The 23948-nt window shown below is 45.7% G+C and overlaps 1 protein-coding gene across 2 annotated transcripts in view; it reads left to right on the top strand.

The window, feature by feature from the left end:
- Window positions 1-23555, top strand: part of stra6 (signaling receptor and transporter of retinol STRA6) — a 31499-nt gene extending 7944 nt beyond the window's left edge. Inside the window, exons 5-17 of one of the 2 annotated variants that reach the window (XM_069902577.1) lie at window positions 1520-1686; window positions 4603-4728; window positions 5677-5744; window positions 5876-5952; window positions 7410-7471; window positions 9199-9361; window positions 10773-10848; window positions 12378-12511; window positions 15434-15551; window positions 17455-17556; window positions 18322-18443; window positions 19964-20101; window positions 22324-23555. In XM_069902577.1, coding sequence (XP_069758678.1) covers window positions 1520-1686; window positions 4603-4728; window positions 5677-5744; window positions 5876-5952; window positions 7410-7471; window positions 9199-9361; window positions 10773-10848; window positions 12378-12511; window positions 15434-15551; window positions 17455-17556; window positions 18322-18443; window positions 19964-20101; window positions 22324-22553 — 1583 coding nt within the window. In that variant the 3' untranslated portion in view covers window positions 22554-23555. Of the gene's footprint in view, window positions 1-1519; window positions 1687-4602; window positions 4729-5676; window positions 5745-5875; window positions 5953-7409; window positions 7472-9198; window positions 9362-10772; window positions 10849-12377; window positions 12512-15433; window positions 15552-17454; window positions 17557-18279; window positions 18444-19963; window positions 20102-22323 lie in introns of both variants that reach the window. The other variant, XM_069902576.1, reaches the window with a different exon arrangement.
- Window positions 23556-23948: the final 393 nt, after the last annotated feature.

Raw genomic sequence — 23948 nt, 5'->3', positions numbered from 1 at the left:
GACCATGAATGGAGTTCCCATTGGACGCCCTGTTGTAACAGGACATGGGCAGGATGCAGAGTGGTAGATGGCGTTCAATCCGGGTAAGTGTGAGGTGATGCATTTTGAAAGGTGAAACTTGAAAGCAGAGGACAGGGTTCATGATGGGCTCCTTGACAGTATGAAAGAGTGGAGGAACTTTGGGGTCCAAATCCGTAGCTCTTTCAAAGTTGCTAAGCAGGTTGATAGGGTAGATAAGAAGACTTATGGTATACTTGGGCTTCATTAATCAGAGGATTGAGTTCAAGAGCTGTGAGGTACCTATGGAGAGGGTGCAGGGGATATTTACCAGGATGTTGTCTGGATTGGAGAACGTGTCTTATGAACCAAAGTTAGGGCTAAGGCTTTTCTCTTTGGAGCGAAGAAGAATGAGAGGTGGCAATGGGTGTGAAAGGCAGGCAGCCAGACCGTGTCTCCTGGCACGAGAGTAACAAATACGGGAGGACATCTGTTTAAGGTGAGGGTAGGAAAGTTTAGGGGAGATGTGAGGTCTGTTTTTTTTTAATCTATACACAGTAGTAAGTGCCTGTAATGTGCTGGTGGAGGCTGGCGCAAAAGGGACATTTAAAAGGCTCTTGGACAGGCACATAGTTTATAATAAAGGGATAGGGGTGTGAGTTAGGGAAGGGAAGCTTCTGATGGGATGTAGGCTATGCACCACACTTCCCTTCTCTGCAGACCCAAACAAGAATGGAAACAAAAGCATCTGTAATGGAGACAAAAAGCAAACTATGACAAGTCAGCAAGAAGCATAGGGCCACTGGAACAACATTACACAGTGAGACTCAGATTCCAACACTTGGGACAAAAAGGCTACTGCTCTGGAAAAAGTCAGTCCAAGATCTACACTGTCAGAACAGAGGATGGTCAAATACTGAGAAAGAATCGAAAGATCCTCCTGAAAACACAAGGGCCACTGCAGGAACAGACAAATGCAGAAGATCCAACCTGCACAGCAATAGAGGAAAGACCACCAGAGCTAGACAGTAGTGGACCAGCAGAGCTGACACAACCACCTGCATTACAAAGATCCATATGTGTTATCAAAGCACCTGACAGGCTGAACCTTTAAAAAATAAAGAACTGCACACTTAAAAAGGTTATGTTGCTGATGTCGGGTTCACGTTTATGTTGAATTCTAAATTGAAATGAATACAGTATGTATTGGTATGTCATGTTAAATTAAACACCTCAAGGAAAGGGAACGTGATGAGAGTACTAGTGATCCTCCTGACCACTAGAGGGAGTCGGAGACTGTTTGGTTGCAGCTTGGGGAGGATTTGAGGTGGATGCCTCCGCATGGTCCTGAGAGAGTTCTTTGGCTAATAAAATCTAGTTGTTTTTGAAAGAACTCAAGTTTCTTTATTGCAATAAAAGAAACATCACAGTTGAGTAGGTTTGTATAGGTTAGCACAACATCATGAGCCAAGGGGTCTGCACTGTATATAACCACGATTGTGATTTTCTTCTTGTCCCGTAGAGTACAAGAAGATCATTGCAATGCTCTTCTATCCTGTTATGTACTATCCCCTCATTGCATGTGCAGCAATGAAAAACAAAGTGAGTTACTTGTTCGGAAGCCTCCTTTCCTGGCTACACTGTGGTGTTCTCATTTGGCAGAGAATTGAATGCCCTTTATCACTGGAGGTAATTATTTATTTCTGCTTATTCAACTGTCTTAAGTTTTAATCAGATTTTGTTCTAACCTGAAGGACTTATAAACAGTGTGATTATCGTTGCAGCCGGAGGTGATTTGTATTAATACCAGGACAATGGTTCTTTTTTTTTCTCTGAAGAAATAACTTGTTTGACATCAGTGCTGAGAACCAGCAAGCTAATGTCCTTGATCTGCAACCTGACTTGATTTCCGTAGAATGCACTGAATTCTTGATCGGATCGTCACTGAATGTCCACCTCTTCTTGGGCCATAAGCACGTATTTATCACTAATATTCCCAGCACTTGCAAGTCCTTTTTTTGTGTGTGGATTAAACCACCTGCATTTCTAAAGCTGCTTTCACATCCTTCCTCGTACAAAACCACAGCCTATAGATTACTTTGAGAGTGGCTCCTGCAATGTAGAATGCAACCCAAGAATTGGGAGCGGGAGTAGAAGAAAAACAGTTCCACGCCCCACTCTCACATCTGTCCATGGCCTCGTGTACTGTCCCACCAAGACCACCCATAAATTGATGGAGCGACGCTTGATTTTTCCCCATCTGGGCATTCTCCAACTGGATGGCTTCAACATCAAGGTCTGGTTTCTGCTATCCTGCTCTCCGTTCTCCCGTCTTTCCTCCTGCTCTCCGTTCTCCCGTCTTTCCTCCTGCTCTCCGTTCTCCCGTCTTTCCTCCTGCTCTCCGTTCTCCCGTCTTTCCTCCTGCTCTCCGTTCTCCCGTCTTTCCTCCTGCTCTCCGTTCTCCCGTCTTTCCTCCTGCTCTCCGTTCTCCCGTCTTTCCTCCTGCTCTCCGTTCTCCCGTCTTTCCTCCTGCTCTCCGTTCTCCCGTCTTTCCTCCTGCTCTCCGTTCTCCCGTCTTTCCTCCTGCTCTCCGTTCTCCCGTCTTTCCTCCTGCTCTCCGTTCTCCCGTCTTTCCTCCTGCTCTCCGTTCTCCCGTCTTTCCTCCTGCTCTCCGTTCTCCCGTCTTTCCTCCTGCTCTCCGTTCTCCCGTCTTTCCTCCTGCTCTCCGTTCTCCCGTCTTTCCTCCTGCTCTCCGTTCTCCCGTCTTTCCTCCTGCTCTCCGTTCTCCCGTCTTTCCTCCTGCTCTCCGTTCTCCCGTCTTTCCTCCTGCTCTCCGTTCTCCCGTCTTTCCTCCTGCTCTCCGTTCTCCCGTCTTTCCTCCTGCTCTCCGTTCTCCCGTCTTTCCTCCTGCTCTCCGTTCTCCCGTCTTTCCTCCTGCTCTCCGTTCTCCCGTCTTTCCTCCTGCTCTCCGTTCTCCCGTCTTTCCTCCTGCTCTCCGTTCTCCCGTCTTTCCTCCTGCTCTCCGTTCTCCCGTCTTTCCTCCTGCTCTCCGTTCTCCCGTCTTTCCTCCTGCTCTCCGTTCTCCCGTCTTTCCTCCTGCTCTCCGTTCTCCCGTCTTTCCTCCTGCTCTCCGTTCTCCCGTCTTTCCTCCTGCTCTCCGTTCTCCCGTCTTTCCTCCTGCTCTCCGTTCTCCCGTCTTTCCTCCTGCTCTCCGTTCTCCCGTCTTTCCTCCTGCTCTCCGTTCTCCCGTCTTTCCTCCATTCACAGAGCCACCCCCTCCCCCTGCTTGCTCCCCTATTACCTCCTGCCTGTGGGACTGTGCTCCTTCCCCTCATCCCCACCACCATTTTGTTCAAGCGCCTGCCTACATTTTCTTCATACCTTGAGCCTGAAGCATTGGTATCTTTATCTTTGCTACATAGAGGAGACCATTTGACCTGAGTTTCTCCAGCATTGTGTTTCTACAATTGGGAGAAGTTGGTCATCTCGTCCATCAGATCTGCTCCACCATTCAGTACAATCATCTGGTCTGGTTGTTCCACTTACCAACCTGCTTTGTCATAATCTTTAAATCCCCTACCATTCAAAAATCTGTGTCAATGCGGCGACTGCTTCATTGGGCCGTGAATTCCAGATTCACTGCTCCCTGGGAAAAGTAGATCCCGCTCATCTTGCAAATCAGCTCTCTCTGCCCTCAAATCTTGAAGCGATGTCACCTAGATCTTGTCTCACCAGCAGGTGGAAACGACCACCCTGCTTTCACCATGCCTTCATCACTTGCTTTTGACAAGATCCCCCTCATCCTTCTAAACTCCAGTGAGAATATTCGCAGGCTTCTCGATCTCTTCTCACCGAAGCCCCCACTTTTGGAATCCACCTGGTGAACTGCCTCCAAAACCATTACAGTAAACCCCCCCCCCCGGTATCTGGCACCTATGGGGAATGATAAACGCCGGAAAAGTGAGTTTTCCGGATGCTTAGATGGCGTGTTGTGTGATTGGTGAACGGCAAGGTGTGCCACTTTTAAACATCTGTAATATTTTTAAACCTATTTATTTGGAAAAAAAATTTCTTGAATTCCAGATAACAGGGGTTTTACTGCATATAAATTCTTCGAGTAGGAGACACTGAAAGCTCCAACAAATGGCTGTGTGATGATGGGGGGAGTGTGGTAAATGTTCATCTCTTTGATATGTATGTCAAATAAACCATAACTTTTGAGTACGTCTCCCAACTCAGTTGTATATTTAATTCAAAGACTCTGAGCATGCAGAATCAGTTTGATTTCCCCCCCCCCCTTACTGTTGGTGACCCTGTCTTTCATGGGGAGGCACAAGCCTTGAGGCTTAGTCCCATTGGCCAGGGAGCCCTTGTCTGCACAATGTTCCTGATTGGTTGTGAGCGCTTATTGGACTGAAGGTTCCGATTTTCCTGCCAAAGCTGGCAGTTTTCTGGTTCTAAAGCACTTTCATGTCTGCCCTCTGGCCTTAAAAAGTAACGAGGAAGATCCATCAGAATTGTTCCCCACCGCTAAGGAGGACCCAGAGGTTTGAGCTCTTTGCAACTAATTGAAGTTTTTAATCCTTTGCTTGTTTTGCAATGCAGATGTACAAATATTATTCCTTGCTGAGAAGCCTCCCCCAGCTCCTGTGTCTGGGATTTCTGAGTGTCGTTTATCCTATCCTGTTACTGAGGGACAATGAGATGTCACGAAATCTGACTTCCCATTGGGTGAGTGTCAACAGTCCGCTGAGGGCAGGGTGGATTGGTTGGGGGCTTCTCATGAAGGGGCAATATTCGTCAACCCAGAAAACGTCGACAGAAAAAAAAGACAAATTTTAGTCGGGCCTGGCTCATGTAGGAATGTGCTTCATTCAGATTTCAGATTTATTGTCAGAGTACATGCATGACATCACATACAACCCTGAGATTCCTTTCTCCTGCGGACCAGGCCATTTAATGTTAGTGCAGAGAATAAACTGTACACAGCGTAAACAAATAAAAGCTGCCAACAAACAAGAATGTAAATGAACTGTGCAATACAGAAAGAACATCAATAAAGTGCAAAAATAAGAGTCCGTAAATGAGCCCCTGATTGAGTTTGTGGTTGAGGAGTCCGATGGTGGAGGGGGAGCAGCTGTTCCTGAACCTGGTGGTGCGAGTCTTGTGGCACCGACACCTCTTTCCTGACGGCAGCAGCAAGAACAGACTACTGCAATCTTTTTGATCTGGGGGCAGTAACATCTGCGATGGTCTGGACAATAGCCTTGCAGCCAAACGAACACAGCACAGTATTAGATTGGTGTTGTTTGAAAGAGCTCTGACTGAGGTTGTCTATTGATGAAAAGAAGTTGGGATCTTGCTGGTCGAGAGGAAACTGTGTGGGTGAAGGACTGGAAGGTGAGAGGTGTTGCTAGTTGAAGAGCTGGGTTAAATATCTTTGGAGTGACACTGCCAGCCTGGTGAGTTGCCAAGTGTTTGTTACAGGCCTGTCTTGTGAAAAGCACAATGAGAGGGTGTCACCTGAAGTTTGATGGCATGTTAGGACAACTTGTTCAGTTGCCTCCACAGAGTAAATGTGGTTTGAACATGTAGCCGTTGGGTTGTAAATACTAGGGTGATGCTTCTGGGTATTTATCCCTTATCAAAATTCTCTTCTTCCTCCCATCCCACATTCAGTGTCAACCTGAAGACTACTACACAGATTACTTGAAACTCTTGCTGAGAAAAAGGCCATCTGAGAACAGGTTTGGGAATACTTTTCAAATTATCCACACCATCACAGTCAATGGGTTTTAACGTTTTAGATTAGCCATCAAGTCATTCCAAAACCTTAATGCGAGTCTTTTTTCGTTTTCATCCCACCCACCTCCTTTAGTGTCCGAGCAGATCGGCCAAGTCTCTTGTCAAAAATGGGGAAGTTGACGCGATCTTGGATCTACATACCAACGAGAGGTATGCTTCACATAAAACACAACGCTGGATAAACTCAGCTGGTCGAACGGTGAACTTTGTGCAGGAAAGACAAAGATGTAGAACCAACATTTCAAGGAAGGGCTCCAGCCTGAAACGTTGTTACCTTTGCTACATTGTTTGACCAGCTGAGTGTCTCCAACATCGTGTTTTTCCTTCAACCCTGGTGTCTACTGACTTTGGTGTTTTTAATTACTGCTTCATCTCTGCGTGGACAAAGCCACAGATCATTGAAATGTATTAAGTGGTCTCTTCTCCTCTCTTGGAATCAAATGAAAATGCCATTGGGTCATTTGGATCTGTCCTCTGAATCATGCCGTGTATATTTCCAGTCTCTTTTGTACAGTTGTAGTTAAATCTGCTCCTGCTGTTCGTTTGGATCCCTCTTTCCCCCCCCCCCCCCCCCCATCGCAGCTCTCCTTTTGGAAGGGTGAAGCACATTTGGAATGTTTGAATGTTTGTCTCCCTCCTCAGGGGTGATGAGGACATTTCCACTGGCTTTAAACCGGAGGAAATGTTGGATGTTCTGCCTGGAGCTGGGTGAAACCGTGGATCAAGGTTCTTTGCCTCTAAGTTGTGTTACTCTCCCTGAGGAAGACAAATTTTTACAGCGGTGGTGATACCATCTCACCCAAGACATTGGTCCTGTTGTATATTCTGATTTTTTTTTTTAAAAAACATCTGCCTGTGTTGCAACTTGAATATTTTGATTGCACCCTATTTCTTGAGAGCTGGGAGTTCATTTTTGAGAAGAATAACAAATATTTTGCCTTGAGCAGCCACTCTCAACAAGCCCCCCCCCCCCCTCCACCAATGGGGGCTGCCACATTTTCTTTTAACCTTCTTTAACGTAGTCGGTTGGAAAGAAGTACCGAAACTGGGCTGCTTCACAGGGAAGGGGGGCCCATAAACTTCGAGCAGAGTCTTTGGTGGCGGGTGGTCCATAGCCGAATAAAGGTTGAGAATGGCTGGTTTAAAAGACCTTTGGATCGGCGCATGGATGTAAGGGAAAATCAAGGGTGATGGCAGTTTGGGAAGGGTTAGAATGATGGTGGAGTTGGTTTATTCAGGGGCTGGCACAACATTGAGGTCTGAAGGGCCTGTGTTCTGTGTCTGCTTCCACCATGACTGTTGGCTGGATTCAATTCCATCTGCCAAATATTTTGCCTTGGGCAGCTATTCTCAACAAGGGCCCAGTGGCCCTCCTGGAGGCCACAGCACATGTATGTAACATGGCCTTGTTTTCTTTGCACCTCACAGAACACGATTTTTTTAAATATATGTAGTTGGTAGGAGAAATCAACTAGAGTGTTTCACAGGGAAGGGGACCTATAAACTCTTTTTGACAAGAGTCCTAAGGGGGACCAATAGCCAAAAGAAAAAGATGAGAATGCCTGGCCTGGAGAATTTTTTAACCACTTTCTTTATTCCCCATACAGGATTCCGAATTCCACCAAAACTAACTGTGTCCATGACGGTGGCTTTGATTACCATCTATCAGGTAGTTATATCAATGGTCTTTCAATTTAGACATACAGCACAGCAACAGGCCCTTTCGGCCCTCGAGCCCATGCCGTCCAATTATGCCCAGTTGACTTACAACCCCCGAGCAAGGGAACCGGAGCCCGCGGAGGAAGCCCATGCCTTGATCCTCCAAGTCATCTTCATCCACTTTGTACGTGTTTGGGAAGTTAACTGAGAATTTCAACCAGCCCGGCCTTGTAGTTTTTAATCACAAGATAATGGAACAGAAGCAGTCCATTTGGCCCATCGAGTCTGCTCCGCAAAACCTCCCTGAGCTAAATTGTTCTCTCATCTAGTTCCAAGTTCCAGCCTTGTCCCCTTACCCTGACTAATTAGATACCTATTAAATTCCCCCAATTATCTTGCCTCCACAGCTGTATATAGCAATGACTTCCACAAATCCACGACCCTCTGGGAAAAGAAATTTCTCCTCATCTCTGTTGTAAATTGGTACATTTTAATTCTAAGACCGTGCCCTCTTGTCCTGGATTCACCCAACAGGGGAAACATCATATTTCCATCCACTCTGTCCAACCATTAATTATTCAAAATGGTTCAGAGATACCCTCTCATTCTTCTGTATTCTAATGAATAGAGTCCAAGAGCCGCAAAGTGTTCCTCCTATGTTATCCTTCTCAACCATCATTCTGGTAAACACCCTCTGTACCCTCTCCGACCTAGATATGGGGCCCAAAACTGCACACAGTTCTCCAAATGAGGTCTCACCATAGTCTCATCAACACCTTTATTCTTGTACACAATCCTCTTTGAAATTAATGCCAACATAACATTCGCCTTCTTTACTGCCAATCCAACCTGGTAGTCAACTATACGAAAGTTGCGAAGCTACAGTAGAGCCATTGGTGTTAGTGGTCTATTACTTTGTGCACTCACTTGTGCCTTTTGGATTTAGTTACTGTATTTAAAGGCATACAAGACCCATGGGCAAATAAGACATTCCAACCCCCCCTCCCCCAAATTTCAGCAGGGAATGTTGAGAAAATTCTTAGTGTATTTACAGGTAAACAGATGTTTTTAATTCAGTTCTCACTCACTGTGCTGTGTCCACTACCTTTATCAGGGGTATCGGTGTTCCCATGCCAGACTGTGATGCGGCCAGTTAGCACACTTTCCACCACAGATCTAGAAATTTGTCAGGGTTTCTGGCGTCATCCCAAACCTCTGCAAACTCCTGAGGAAGTAGAGGCTCTGACGTGCTTTCTTCACGACAACAGTTCTGTGTTGGATCCCGGAAAGATCCTCTGCAATGGTGACTCCCAAGAACTTGGGGTTTTTTTCACCCTCTCCACCTCTGACGATCACTGGATCAAATGCCTCTGGTTTTCCCTTCCCAAAGTCAACAATCAGCTCCTTGGATTTGGTGACAGTGAGTGTGAGGTGGTGGTTGTTGGTGCAATCTGCCTCCAATATTGCCCCTGCTTAAACAACGCGCTACCTTGGTATCATTAGTGAATTTGTGGACGGTGATGTTGTCGTACCAAGACAAGCAGTCATTGGTGTACAGTGAGTAGAGCAGGGGGCTAAGAGCACAGCCATGGTTGAGGCCTTGGGTGGATTTAATGCTGAAATGCCAACTGTCCATAGCTTATTTCTTGGACGCAATTGTTTGTTTGAATCGACATCAGTGGTTGCTTTTTCTTCCCCCACCTGATTCATTGGATCTTGATCTTTCTCTTGCTATAGGTCGCTCTTTTGTTAGTGGTGAACGTTGTCCCGACCCTACAGAAAATGCGAGCTGGTGTGCGCGAAGAGATATCCTACGTACTTGAGGGGTTTGGGATCAACCTTTCAGATGAGCGGGCTGAAGTCCTCAAAATTGTCAAACATTACTTTTGGATCTTTGAAGGTACCAGCTGACTTTTTTTGACTAAGGGAAACTCCTCCATCATCTCAGAGGAGTGCGTTGGAACAGAGGGATCGGGAAATACAGATACACAATTCCCTAAAAGTGGTGTCAAAAGTAAATAGGGTTGTGAAGAGAGCTTTTGTTATTATTGGCCTCCAGAAATCAAAAGTATTGAGTATAAGAGTTGGGATGTTGTGGTAAAGTTTGGAGGATCGTGTGCAGTTTTGGTCACCGAACTACAGGAAAGAGGGCAGAGAGGATTTACTAGGATGTTGCTTGGATTTCAGGAACTGAGTTACAGGGAAAGGTTAAACGGGTTAAGACTTTATTCTCTGGAGCGTAGAAGAATAAGGGGAGATTTGACAGTCATTTAAAATTGATGGGGATGGGCTTTTTCCACTGACAGTAGATTAGATACAAACCAGAGGACATGGGTTTAGGGTGAGAGGGGAAAAGTTTAGGGGGAACTTCTTCACACAGAGAGGTGGGAGTGGGGAGCGAGCTGTCGGCTGAAGTGGTGAATGCGGGCTCAATTTCAAGATTCAATTTATTATGATGGTAATAAAACGATGTCATATTACATGCAGACAGATTCACCACTGGCAGGAATTGCCTAAGTGCTTCTTCCACTCAGACTCGCACTTGCAGTCAGAGAGAGGGATGCAAAGGAGACTCCAAGTGTCCGTAGATTCCCCTCCAGCACTTTGGCAGCCACGCACAGTCCAGTCCAAACCATTGACGACCCGAGCTCCAGGTCCAAACCTTTGGCATGGTCAGGAACCCTTCAGCGCCCTCGGTACCTCCTCGCGTCCCATTTCCGATACCTGGTGCCCCCTCGGCCAGTCTCCGGCAGTCTCACAGCTCCCCCGGGTTCCTTGCCTCGAGTCTCCAGCAGCCCGCCACATGTTCTGGTCCCCCAGCCGCAGAGCCCCCTCACTGGTCCACCGCCTTGATCACCGTCCCCACTGATCATCTCCTCTGCTTTCCCCTCTCAGGTGGGGAGAGGGTGTCCTCTGCTTTTTTTTTCCACTGTCAATTTTGATTTCTAAGAAGAATTTGGGCAGGTACATGGATTCGAGGGTTATGGATTGCTATGGACGGGATATAGGTCAGTGGGACTATGGAAAACAATAGTTAAACATGGACTAGAAGGGCCGAAGGGCCTGTTTCTGTGCTGTATTGTTCTGTGATCTTCTTGGTCCCACCCATTGGGAGATTATCCTGTTAATCTAACATCAAAATTTCTGATCAATGGTCACTTCTTAGATTCACTGAAGAAAGAGTTGAATTATGTTGTGAAATATATACAATTAAAGAATTGTATCCTTTGAAAAATATTGTAACTGATTTTTTTTAAAGTTTACTCTCCTATCAGTGAACTGAAAATTCACTCTTGTTTTTCTTCGTACAGTTTGCTATATTTTGGCCGTCTCTACATCTTGTTGTTTCACCCTCTTCATGTTGATGAGGTCAATGGTTTTGCACAGGTAAACTTTTTTTTAAAAAAACAACAAACATTTTGTATTTGTCATTTCCTTGTAATCGGTGAGCAGAAAATTTGGTTTTGAATAATCTATTGTTCTCAAGTCCAAATACAATAAAACACTGCTAAAATACTAAACCCATCGAGTCTGCCCTGCCATTTAATGATGAGTTGATCCATTTTCCCACCACTCACCATAACCTTCGATGCCCTGACTAATCAAGAACCTATCAGACAATATCTTAAATGCACCCATTGACCTGCTTCCACCACTGTCTGAGGCAACAATTTCCACAGATTTACCTCCCTCTGGCTAAAGAAATTTCTTTGTTGTAAGCAGATGCCCTTAAATCCTGAAGTTGTGCCCTCTTGTCCGAGACTCTCCCATCATGGGAAACCTTTCCAATCTACTCTGCCCAAACCTTTCAGCATTCATGAAGTTTCATTGAGACCCACCCCCCCCCCTCATTCTGCTAAATTCCGACGAGCAGAGGCCAAGAGCTGTCAAACGCTCCTCACATAAGCCTTTCGTTCCCGGAATCATCCTTGTCAACCTCCTGTGAACTCTCTCCAGTATCAGTACATCCTCTCTGTAATGAGGAGCCCAAAACTGCTGGCAATACTCCCAAGTGAGGTCTCACAGGTCCTTATAAAGCCTCCCCATCGCATCCCCGCCCCTATTTCATTATATTCCTCTTAAATAAATGTAGATTGTTTTTTCCTCCAAGCTTCCCAATTGTGAGTTTTTGAGTGGAACAGGCTCTTTAGCTCAAGTCTGTTCCTTTTTAAATCGTCTTCCCCTTCGTATTGGAATTTAGTTTCTCAACAATGGAAGATGGAAGAGCTGTCCTTCATTTGTAAAAACACAATGCTGGAGAAACTCAGCAGGTCAAACAATATACTTTATATAGCAACGGTAAAGAGACATAAACCAATGTTTTGAGCTTGAGCCCTTCACCAAGGTGTAGGCAGGTGCCCAAACAAAATGATGGAAGGGAGGAGCACAGTCCTATGGTCAGGATAAGGGAGGGAGGGCACACCAGTAGTCAGTAGTGTGAGGTTTCTTTTATTGTAATAAAGTCACTTGGGTTCTTTCAAAAGCAACGAGACTTTATTAGCTGAAGTACACACACTGTGTGGAGGCATCCATCTTGAATCCCCAAGCCGCAACAAACTAGTCTCAGACTCCCTCTAGTGGTCAGGAGGATCATTAGCACTCTTTCACTGCAGGTAGGAGAGAAGTAGGGAAAAAAGCCAATTAAACTTGACTGCCTCACATGGACGGGGGCCATGGCCAAAAAGAAGGTTGAGAATGGCTGGTTTAAGTAATTGGTCCCTAATTCTGTAGCAGTGTCTCCTTGTCCAACATTTCTCCCAGCAATAGAAACATCTTCTCATCTACCTTCTTGGCATCATGTATAATTCCAAGGTCACATATTATAGCTGGCTGGCAATGGGAATGCACTTTGCCTGTTTTCTACTGAGTGTTGCTACTTGTGTTCCTGTTTAAACATTAACTTCCTCTGTCAACAGAGAAAACCTGCAGACCCTCTATCGTGGCGACACCTATAAAGTCTTCAAAGTCCAGAAGCACATCAAACCCTCTCAGTCTGCCCTCGTCTCATGGATGAGCTTTACCAGTTACCAGGCCGCGTACGTCGCTCTAGGTAACTGGCGATCGTTGAAAGTTAGTTCTGTTGAAGAGTCTGGGTGAGGCCCAAGTGCAAATTGAAGTTGGATGTCACTCAGTAAATTCAACATCTTGAGAAATTCAAGATTGTGTGAAATTCCAGGCTCCATCAGATTTATTGTCAGAGTACAGACATGACATCACATACAACCCTGAGATTTTTTTCCTGCGGGCAAGGCAGAATTACCACTTATTGGAAGTGCAAAAAAAACACTACCCAACGTTCAAATAAAAAAATGTAAACAAACTACAATACAGGGAGAAAATAAAAATCAATAAAGTGCTCAAGTAAAAGTCCTTAAATGAGTCCCTGATTGAGTTTGTTGTTGAGGGATCTGATGGTGGAGGGGGAGCAGCTGTTCCTGATCCTGGTTGGTGTGAGTCTTGTGGCACCGAGAGCTCTTTCCTTCAGGTTGCTTGTGGAGAACCACACACAGTAGGCCATTTAGCCCGTCTCCTCTAAATGCCTGTTAATACACCTCCGGTAGATGCACGCAGCTTACTCGACGACGAGTAGACCCTTCCAGTCAGTTGTAGAAGTCCCTCAGCTGCTGAAGCTTCTGTGGGTATTTTGAGGGTTCAGCTGTGGTGTTTTATTTAATGGGATGTTTGAGAACCTGTTAGAACAGCACGCACAGATATTGACCCAGGAATTGTTTACGGTGATTTTGAGGCATGGACTGCAATGGTACATCTCCAAATGGTTACGTTGTTCTATCTGAATCCAACCCACCCCTAGCCATGGGTCTCTGTTCTTGTGTTACACTTTATTACTGAATATGCACTGTTTCTTTCGTTCTCCTTGTGTGATTATGGCCATTGGTCCTAAGGCAGCTTTGCTATCTGTGCCCAATCCCGAGAAAGTCTTACTCTGCCCCAAAGTTTTAAATTTTGTTTACAACACCGTTGAAGCCGATTCCAGCCATTTCTGCCCAGTTGCACCCGTACGTTTTGAACGGTGGGAGGGAACTGGAGCACTCAGTTTTTGCTGGTTGATTAGATTCTGGAAACCAGTAAAATCCCTGGTATCTGGAATTCAAGTAACCAGCCAAAAAAAATCGAGGAAAATAAATTTTAAAAATTAAAGTAAATGTGAATAAAATAATAGGTTTAAAAAATACCTATTTTAAAAGTTACAAATGTTCTCTGAATTAACACACGAACCTTTGGTAAAAATGGGAGCAAATATTTCAGCCAGCGGAGGGTCTTGGTCGGGCTTTGCTAGTAGCAGCTGTTTGAATAAAGTTGTGTGAAACAGCAATGGCGTCGCCCAGGATGAAGAGCTGGTTGATAAACTTGAGGATGGGGGGGGGTTAATTATCTATAATGTTCGTCTTTTGAGCGGCTCCGTGGAGGGGGAGGAACCTGCAGATGCAACGATAGTAAAATGTTTTCAAAGAATGGGACTGAAAATAAAGTAAAATTCTTTAAAGTATCTATAATTCACACAAGTGAAGTTTGTTTAGTGGAGGTATAGTATTTTTGTCTTTCAGACTGTTTATTGTTATTGCTGGTATATTAGGGCATTAGAAGAGTAAGTCTCAAGCAATCAGAAAATACATCAGTAGTTGCCGGATACCAGGGGTTTTGCTGAACTTTGCCCTGGATGAGCTTGTTGGAGCTGTATTTCCTTTCAAGTGAAGAATCTTCCAGGACTAAACCTTACAGACAGTTGGAGGTGTCGGGGGCAGAATTGCTGGTTGTTGATGCATGGATTCTGACCACGCGTGGATACACAGTGGGTGCTAAGCCAGTTGAATTCCTGGTTATCTGTGCCCCCAAACAGGCTATGGTTTGACGAGATGGCAAAATTGTTGAATAATGGTAGAGATTGTTGGTATTTATTGCAACACTGTCCTCTACCGGCATCACCTACGGCTCCTAGAACGCTTCCATCAGCCCTGTCTCCGCTCAATCCTCAACATTCACTGGAATGACTTCATCACCAACGTCGAAGTACTCGAGCTGGCAGAGTCCGCAAGCATCGAATCCATGCTGCTGAAGACCCAATTGCGCTGGGTGGGTCACGTCTCCAGAATGGAGGACCATCGCCTTCCCAAGATCGTGTTCTATGGCGAGCTCACCACTGGCCACCGAGACAGAGGTGCACCAAAGAAGAGGTACAAGGACTGCTTAAAGAAATCTCTTGGTGCCTGCCCCATTGACCACCGCCAGTGGGCTGATATCGCCTCCAACCATGCATCTTGGCGCCTCACAGTTCGGCGGGCAGCAACTTCCTTTGAAGAAGACCGCAGAGCCCACCTCACTGACAAAAGACAAAGGAGGAAAAACCCAACACCCAACCCCAACCCACCAATTTTCCCCTGCAACCGCTGCAACCGTGCCTGCCTGTCCCGCATCGGACTTGTCGGTCACCAACGAGCCTGCAGCAGACCTGGACATACCCCCTCCATAAATCTTCGTCCGCGAAGCCAAGCCAAAGAAGACATTGGTGAATCGAAATTTATTGTCAAGGTCGAATCACAAAACTGGTTGTTTTGCGGTAACGTCACAGTGAAAATATTTATATAAACCACCTTACAACAGTGAACAAAAATAGTGCACGAGGTTCATTGATTATTCGGGAATCTGATGGCAAGGGAAGAAGTTATCCTTGTGCCGCTGAGGGCTCGTCGTCAGGCTCCTGTACCTTTTTTTCCCCGATGGTAGCAGCGTGAAGAGGGTGGTGGGGGAATCCTTGAGGATAGAGGCTCCTTCCTTAAGGCACCGCCTCATGTAGATGTCCTCGATGGAGTGATTTCTGGTGTCACAGGCCATTAACAACTCTCTGGAGTTTTTTTTTCTTGTCCTGTACCAGACAGTGATGCATCGAAAAGCGACATGAATATTGTAAATATTTAACATGCTTAAATCACTCTCTCCTGTCTTTTCCATCCAGGATTTCTGTTTCAGCTATTGATGTTCTTCTCCTGTTTTCTCATACTTGCCTTTCTGGTTGCTGTTCCTATCATCTACGGGAAAAACCTGTTCCTCTTTAAGATCCTAGAAAGAATGTGGTGAGTGCACTGAACCCTTGAATTCCTGTAAGGACGAAGCCTTAAGATGTGTCATTGCATGCCCTCTGTTCAATTATTGGCCCCTTAATTTAGCCTTTCCTCTACCAGCCCCCAATCTCGAAAGGTGGCCCCTTTTAAATTCCTGATCTGGCCCGTGTCGTGGTGACTTTTGCCACCAAACCATGCTGGAGTCTGCCGTGCATGTCACTGAACCCTTTGCAAGAAAGAAGGGAATGGTCGGTGTCCTGAAAGTGAATATACCTCAAAATGACAATACAGTAGAATCCCTGTTATCCGGCACCTTTGGGGATCGCGGACGCCGAATATGCAAATTTTCCAGTTGACCGACACTTGCCTAATTAATACACTAATGCATTCGGGATACGCCATTTAAAAGACTGGGCAAAATAATCAGTATTGCAATCTTTATTTACATCGTTCACTTTAATCAGGTAATTCCCGTAACTTACAGAATATAAATTCGAACCCCAGTCGCTGATCCTATAACAGTGTTGTGCTGGCCCATACACTAACAGTACCGCTGCCATAATTATACCCCACCAATTTTAAATGCATGTTCTTTTACCAGCCACATAGGACAATCCTCAAAACTTAAAAATGTTGCCTCAAAATGAAGGCTGTCTTGTACCCCAGGTCTAAAATCCGAATCTTGACAGCGAAGTCTACAGCACCACTGCTGTCTTCCCTCTTTTTTTCCCCCTCCCCCTCCATATCCTATCCCCATCCCACCGGCTCCGAGTCGATTGTCCCTAGGTGCACTCTACCATCTTCCTCGGGCTGACAATCCAACTTGCCTGCGTGCCAGTGTCCCGGTCAGGGCCCTCGGTGCACCTTCCTCTCGCTGACAACCTGACTCTTTTCCCTTCCCCCCCCCACAAGTGGCTACAGTGAAAACCTGCGCGTGCGCAATGAAGTCTCAGGGCTCCCCCGCGGGGTCTATCCACCCAGTCTTAATTGAAATTAAATTTATTCTTTTTGCCAGTTGTTTGAGTATCTGAATAATGGGAATTCTACTGTATGTTATTCTGGTTGCAGGATTCACCAATAATCTTTCCTGCCATGTACTTGGGATGGTTAGGAAATATCTGCCACCATTAAAATTTAGACATGGTAACAGGCCATTTCGGCCCAGGAGTCAGTGCCGCCCAATTAACCTATATCCCCGGTATGTTTTGAACGGTGGGAGGAAACTGGAGCCCCCGGGGAAAACCCACGCAAACTTGGGGAGAAAGAACAAACTCCATACATACTGCATGGGATTTGAACCCCAGTCCCGATCAATGACCCTGTAAAGGTGTTGTGCTAACCACACCTTTTTTTTGAATATTTTATGATTTTTCCAAACAATTATCAATTCTATACAAAATTCTCTGCAGAGTTCAAGCCCCTTCCGTCCCCCACCGACCCTCAACATTTAACACTTGGCTAACCACAGTTACACCCTATATTGAAGAGATTCACAACAAGGGTGTGAAACATACCAGGGTTTTGTGGGTTTGAAATGGCGGCCAGAGCTCAGGCTGTCGCCTTTTCTTAAATTTACCTGGTTAGGATACGATGGACCCCCTCCCCATCTGATTGAGGGATCGACGGGGAAGGTAGGGTGGCGAGGCATGGCGGACCACACTATGGTTGTGTACCTATGGAATTTAAGTAGGGTTGCCAATTTTATTATTTTTTTAAAAGTATACTTTTTTCCTCAATTTGTAAGTAATTTTCACCAGGGGAACACAAATTTTCATTTCTGTGTTCCAGCATGCAATTCTCGGGCAGGAGTCAGATTTCCAGGTGCTTGCTGGCAACTCCCAATGCAGTCGTTACCAAATGCACAAACCACACTTGATTTTTTTTTTTAAATACATATTTCTCTCCTTTCTTTAAGGCCTTTCTGGTTGGCATTGATTGTGGTCCTGTTGATTCAACATTTACTTGCTCGATTCTTCTTCCTACTGCAAGATGGCAAAAGCATGAACATTACTAATAGGTATCGGAAGCTTCGATCATTTGTGGAAGGGATCTGGAAAACTGGCACTGTTTTAGTTCATTTGTAGTTGACTGCATTACATTGAGGCACCTTCACCAGAGTCCGACGGTTGTGGGTTCTGGTTCCACTACCAAATGTATGGGGGGGGGGGGGGGGAATATTGTGGTTTCTGCGGCATGGCCTGATGAGATGTAGCACAAGAGCAGAGCACCTTGGAGGGTCCGTTCATGGTGAGTGCTGGCTCAGATTCCAGCTGGAAGTCGTGCAAGGGCTTTGGGGTGCAGCCTTCTAAGGCAAACCAGACGGGGGACCCAAAGTGCTTTCTGGTGGCATCAGAGCCAGACTATTTTAGACCCTATGCTGCCTTGGTTGGAGCAGTTCCCCATGCATCCTGGTAGGATGTTATCAATGGCTTGCCTGTCAGTTGTGGTGGAGACATGAGGCTGAATCTCCTCAGATTTTAGAGGAAGTACAGGTGTTGCTCGGCTTTCTTGGTGGTGAGGTCAATGTGTTTGGACCAGGGCAGGTTGATGGAGATGGAGGCCCCTTGGTTCTTCAGACCAGTGATGCTGCAATTACTGTTTTTGGGATTGGGATTTTCAACATCAAACTTTGGCCGAGTAAATAATTTGGCTCTCGGTTAAAATTGGCTGAGAGGGAAGTTCCACATTGGGAAGAGCAAACTAATTTAAAATCTTTTCAAAAATTAATCTCCCCTTGTAGACGATGCCTATACATCTTCACGTACCTGTTCTTCCAATTCAGTGTCTTCATTGGGACCATTACTGGGGTGTGGCGGATGGTCCTTTTACAGTTCTACAACGTCATTCACTTCTGCAGATTGGATCTAGGCCTCTTAAATCAAAGCGTGGAGCAATTTGACCCAGGTAATTTTTCTCTGTTTATTTTTGCTCTCTTGTGTCTGTTTTGGTGTTCCACGGAATTGAGTGTGAGTTGCCATCTTTAAAAGAAACTGAATTTTTTTTTAAATCTGCAAAAGATCAGGTTTGATTAAATGTTCTTGCTGGATTCCTGATGCAGCAATATTTGTGATTCAACGCCCAGTGCAAATTCTATCGGCGATATTTAGGCGGCAATGCTCAAATTCGGTGCTGTCTGTAAGGAGTTTGTACGTTCTCCCCATGTCTGCGTAGGTTTCCTCCACCTCTAGAAGCGTACAGGGGTTAATTGGTGTATTTGGGTGGCATGGGCTTGTGGGCTGGAAGGACCTGCAGCCATGCTATATCTCTAAATTTATGTTTTAAAAATTAAAATTTCCTCTACTTCCACTCCGGCAGATGTAGCCTGAGTTTTTGAGCTCTTAATTCCCTGTGTCCTTGTTCAATTTATTTATTTTCTTATATCAAAGCTCCCGAACCTTAGATGGTCGTGTAGGGAGTGATAAAGAGATGGAATTAGTGTCAGAGAATGATACCCAGCTACTTGTCTTGCATCAAGAATGTGCCTCACACCTGTACATGTGGTAACACTGGACAACAAAGATTTTGCTTCCTGACCACTTTTGGGTGAATTTTATGGATTTTTGGAAGCTGATTGTGAAAATCATCTTAAAATGTTCTTATCCTAAAGTTTATGATTTCCTGTCATATTTTAAGTCGACAAGTCGTTTTGGTCAGTCCAAGCGTGCCTGGGCATGGACTCAGTCCGAGTGCTACCCAAATGTTGTCTTGGGGTGGGCATGCTTGGAAAATATTTTTTAGATGTCGCTGAGAATTTTCTTGGCAACTACAGAGCACCAAACTACATCCAGCTGATTGGCAACACGCTTCAAGCAGACACAACCATGAAAAGTGCAAGAAGTCGTTGAGAATTCTTTTTTTCTGCATTTGCACTTGGACTTCTTCCCCGCTGATCTTGCTGCAGTCAGTGACGAACAGGGTGAAAGGTTTCACCAGGACATTGCGATCATGGAAAAGCTGCATCAGGGCAACTGGAATCCATCACTGCTGGCCGACTACTGTTGGACACTGACGCGAGAGGCATCCGATGCTGAGTACAGCGGTGATGGATTCCTGATGCAGCTTTTCCATTATCGCAATGTCCTGGTGAAACCTTTCACCCTGTTCATCACTGACTGCACCAGGATCAGCGGGGAAGACGTCCAAGTACAAATGCAGACAGATTTTGAGCGATGTGAGTAAACGGGCTAAATTCAATAAAAGTTGACATTTCTCCAACTTCCTACGTGATTCAGCAAAGCTGAAATCATCTTTGTGTTCAGCTTGCAGTCTTCTATCATAATCCCCAAAAGATTTTCAGGAAGCAAACCTTTGGGTGGGGGGGGGGGAAGGGGAAGGAGAAAGATGTATTGTCCAGTGCAATTTACAATGGCTAGTTGTCCTCGAGACATTTGCGCTCTAACAATCTCTGTTCTGTTTTCTGACAGGCTACCGGTGCTACACTGGCTTCCTGCTGCTGGAAGTCAGCCAGTCCCACCCAGTGGTGAAAGCTTTCTGCTCGCTCCTCCTCCGTTCCCAGGGCTTGGGGTTAAGTGGAGGTGATGAAAGCAAGAATGAAGAAGAAGGTCAGTCACTTGTATTGAGAGGGAAAGCTTGGAAATGGAGGATTTATTGTTTAAAGTGTATCCCTAACTTTGTGCAACAGCAAATGTAGTCCCAAGGACCGGTGGTGGCCAGAGAAGAGAGATGCTGGTGGTGAAGACTCTCCTCCAGCCTAGGCCCACTATGTCCAGGTCCTGATCGAAGTACTGAGCTCAGATCTGCTCGAAGTAGGATTGTGTTGTTTCCTCGTTGGCAACAATGGGCCTAAACCTTTGAGAAAGGTTTACAACAGAGTTTCTAAGTGCTAGTTGTGTCCCACATCTTCCCAGGAGGAACCTGGTGATTTGGCTGAGGGTGCAGACCCTTGAATGGTCCCAGAGAAACGTCATCTGCAGAACCAGACTTTGCTCTCCTTTGAGCAGAACGGTTAAAGTACATGAAAGGTTTCTGGTGCCTGGTTGATCTGTTGCACTGGATTAAGGTGAACAAGACAGGAAGAACATAAATAGAACATTTGAGGCAGCATGATTGGCATAGCAGTTAGTGCTATGCCTTTATAGCACCACCGATCAGGACGGGGGTTGTCTGTAAGGAGCTTATACACTCTCCACGTGGGTTTTCTCCAGGGACTTCATTTTCCTCCCACTGTTTGAAACCTGCCAGGGGTGAAGGTCATTTGGGTGTAAGATCCAGTGGACTGAAATGGCCTGTATGTCTAAATTTATTAAAAAAAAGAAATTTATAAATTAAAAATATTTCAATTAACAGAAGTTGCCATTCATGGCTGGGAATATTTTGCATGGATTGTTGGGGATCTGGAACCAAAGAGGGGAGTGAATTCTGAGATATTTGGATAGGAAGGTTGTGGGGAAAGACTGAAGAGTTGGACTTGTTGGGCTCCTAAAAGTCAACATTAATATGCTGGATGACCTTGTGAATTAAGAGGTTTACAATTTGAAAGCTGTATATCAAATATTGAGGCAGTTGAGGTTCTGTGATTTTAAAATCTGAGGGAATAAAACAGAACGGTTAATTGAATTGGAAGATATTCACTATCCAGGACTAACATCTTCCCTCATTTTGTGAAGAAAATCAAACTAGAATATGTCTTTAAATTTCATGCCAGTTCTGGTTGGGTGGCCCTGTCTTTGAAGCCTCCTGGCCCCTTCTCTTGCCTGTCTGGCATCTGTCGGTCTGGTGTCTCTCCCCGGCTCACCGATCCCATATGGGACCCCTGACCTCTTTACACTGGCTTCTCTGGATTTAACCCGTCTCGGTAACGGGTTTCTGCTTTCATTCGTTTTCTCCCACTGTTGCTGCTTCACTCAGAGTTCCTCCAACCTGGGCCACCCAACCCAGTGCGTGCCCACTGCTAATCTGTTGACTCAACCGCTCCTTGCCTCGCGCTTTCCCAATCAATTGGAAAGAAAACTGCTTGGAGTTCCCGAATGGATGATGTTCCACTTGTGGAGGCCGTTCATCATTACAGAACCCAATGAACGTTTCAAAACTAATGGTAATTATCCTTTGAATAAAGGTACAGTTTCTCCTTTGCCTGTTGTTAGCAATAATCAATTTGAAAGGTTGCAGTCCATAAGAATAGCCCTTTTTGTCCCCCAACCCTCATCTCCAAAGCTGGTTACTAAATCTTTCAGAGATATCAATCCATTTCCCACCAGTATCGTCAGAGCTTCAATGGAGAACATTCTTAAATATTGTGGTTCTCGACCCATTTTTTTTCCCACTCTCATACCACCTTAAATAATCCCTTACTCACCACAGAGCACAGGACACCATAGGTTCTCTGTGGTGAGTGAGGGATTACTTAGAGGTTATGTGAGTATAGGGAAAAAAAAGCTGAGAACTACTGGTGTGTACCAATTTAATTTTTTTAAAATGTAGACATGCAGCAGTAGTGACGCACCCTTGTCGCCCAATTCACCCACAGCCCCTGTACATCTTTGAAGGGTGGGAGGAAACTGGAGCACCTGGGAGAAGCCCACACACACTGGGAGAACGTACAAACTCCTTTCAGACAGTGCCGGATTCTAACCCGGGTCGCTGGCGCTGTAACAGTGTTGCCCTGACTCTTGTCATCTATTCTAATTTGTTTTAATGCTTTGAGTTTTGTATGGGATGCAGAGTTTGCTACTGTGGGGCCATTCAGGTGACACTGTTCTCGACTTTGCTGTCCATTCACTCAGGAGTTTGGGACATGATGGATTTGTTTTGCTGCTTGTTGCAGGGATTCAACTGGTGCCCAGTCAGACATCTGCCAAGACGACAAGGTCCAAGCGCATGCGGGCGAGATGGTTTCTGACGTTCACCCTCCTGAACAATCCGGGGTTGATCAGTTCGAGGAAGGCGGCAGTCAGCTCCTCTACCGATCTGGTTACAAATGGAGAATTGAACTCTCCCTCCAAACACGCCACAGATCCTGAAGGAATAGGACCCTCTGAATTGGCTACCTTCTGATGCAAGTCAACTGGACCAGAAAGTTGCTCCAAACGGCTGAGTTTTTAATACCTGCAGCCCTTGCCTTCTGGTTCAATGGATGGTGTAATTGAAGAGTTTAGCCAGTAGGGGAAAAGTTTCTGTGCTCTCTTAGATCTCCCATGTATTTGTGTTCATGGCCTGACAGATTTTATGAGTGAGGTCCTTTCTAGCTTGAAATAAAAGCAGTAACAGCTGTTGATACTCAACAGGGCAGGTAGCAAATGTTGAAAGAAGCCAGAACAAACATTTTCTGTATTCATTTCAAATTTCCAGGAACTGTGGTTTTAATTTGCCTTTCGAGCTGTTGCATTTTGAATTAATAGGCCAGTTTGAAGACCTTGACGTAACTGTTACCAATATTGTCCCAAAGTTGACTAGTGTAGGTGGTGGTATTTTAACAGAAAGCTGCAATTTATTTTTGAATCAAAGATGAACAAAATTGATAATCCCAGAAAATTCTCACTGTCTGTCATCTTCGAGATCAATTTATCCAGCCGAGATTGTGCAAGTAAAACTCGTGGCCGTCACCTCGCCTCCCCCTCGGTCTGATCGTGCCCAGAATGGGGGAAAAATGGGCTTGCAGACGGTGGAGGAACTCGGACGCAGTGGCGGGTGAGCACGGTCGCCGCAGGCTCCGAATGGGCGAAACAGATCGTCCAGCATTCGAGTCGTGGGTGTGGTTCTGACCACCCCTGCAGTCAGTGTCGCGCTCGGCAAAGTATCGCCCCAACATTCCCATGGTTGCCACGCTAGTAGCGCGATCCCTGCTGCGCTAAAATGCTGAATTAACACCTAGAAGTCTGGAATAGAGATGTTTGAAACCCAAATTCGGGTGGCAATTATCCAGAACAGGCCAGTTTTAGTCGACATTCTCCCAGGCGTGGACGCGGTGCCTCATTGAGACTTGGCGAGACCCTAAGATGTATCAAGCTTGATGGCCCCTCATTGGGAAAAAAAATTACAATACCAATTATTTTCAAACGAATGCATTTACTGATTACATATTTGTCATGTGGTTGGCTTGATCTTGAGATAGCCTTGAAAAAATGCTCAAGTGTACTTTAGTTATAATCTCTGAGGCCCTAGACTGTAGCTTGTTTAACTTCTGCTTCAATCCATCACTGCGTGGACCGGCAGAAGGCTCAATCTCTCAAAGCTCCGGTGCAACGGTTCGTGAAAGAGAGATTGAACCACAGTCGGTTAAAAGAGTAGCAGCTCCTGGGATCGGCGCGATAGGGGAGGGAGGGAGGGGACTGGGAATCGGTCGGAAGGGGGGGGGGACTGGGAAACGGGAGGGAGGGGGGGACTGGGAATCGGGAGGGAGGGGGGGACTGGGAATCGGGAGGGAGGGAGGGAACTGGGAATCGGGAGGGA

Source organism: Narcine bancroftii, chromosome 11, assembly GCF_036971445.1.
Source record: "Narcine bancroftii isolate sNarBan1 chromosome 11, sNarBan1.hap1, whole genome shotgun sequence".
Classification (NCBI taxonomy): domain Eukaryota; kingdom Metazoa; phylum Chordata; class Chondrichthyes; order Torpediniformes; family Narcinidae; genus Narcine; species Narcine bancroftii.
Note: the sequence above shows the minus strand (reverse complement) of the source record. Positions and strands in the feature narration are given on the sequence as shown.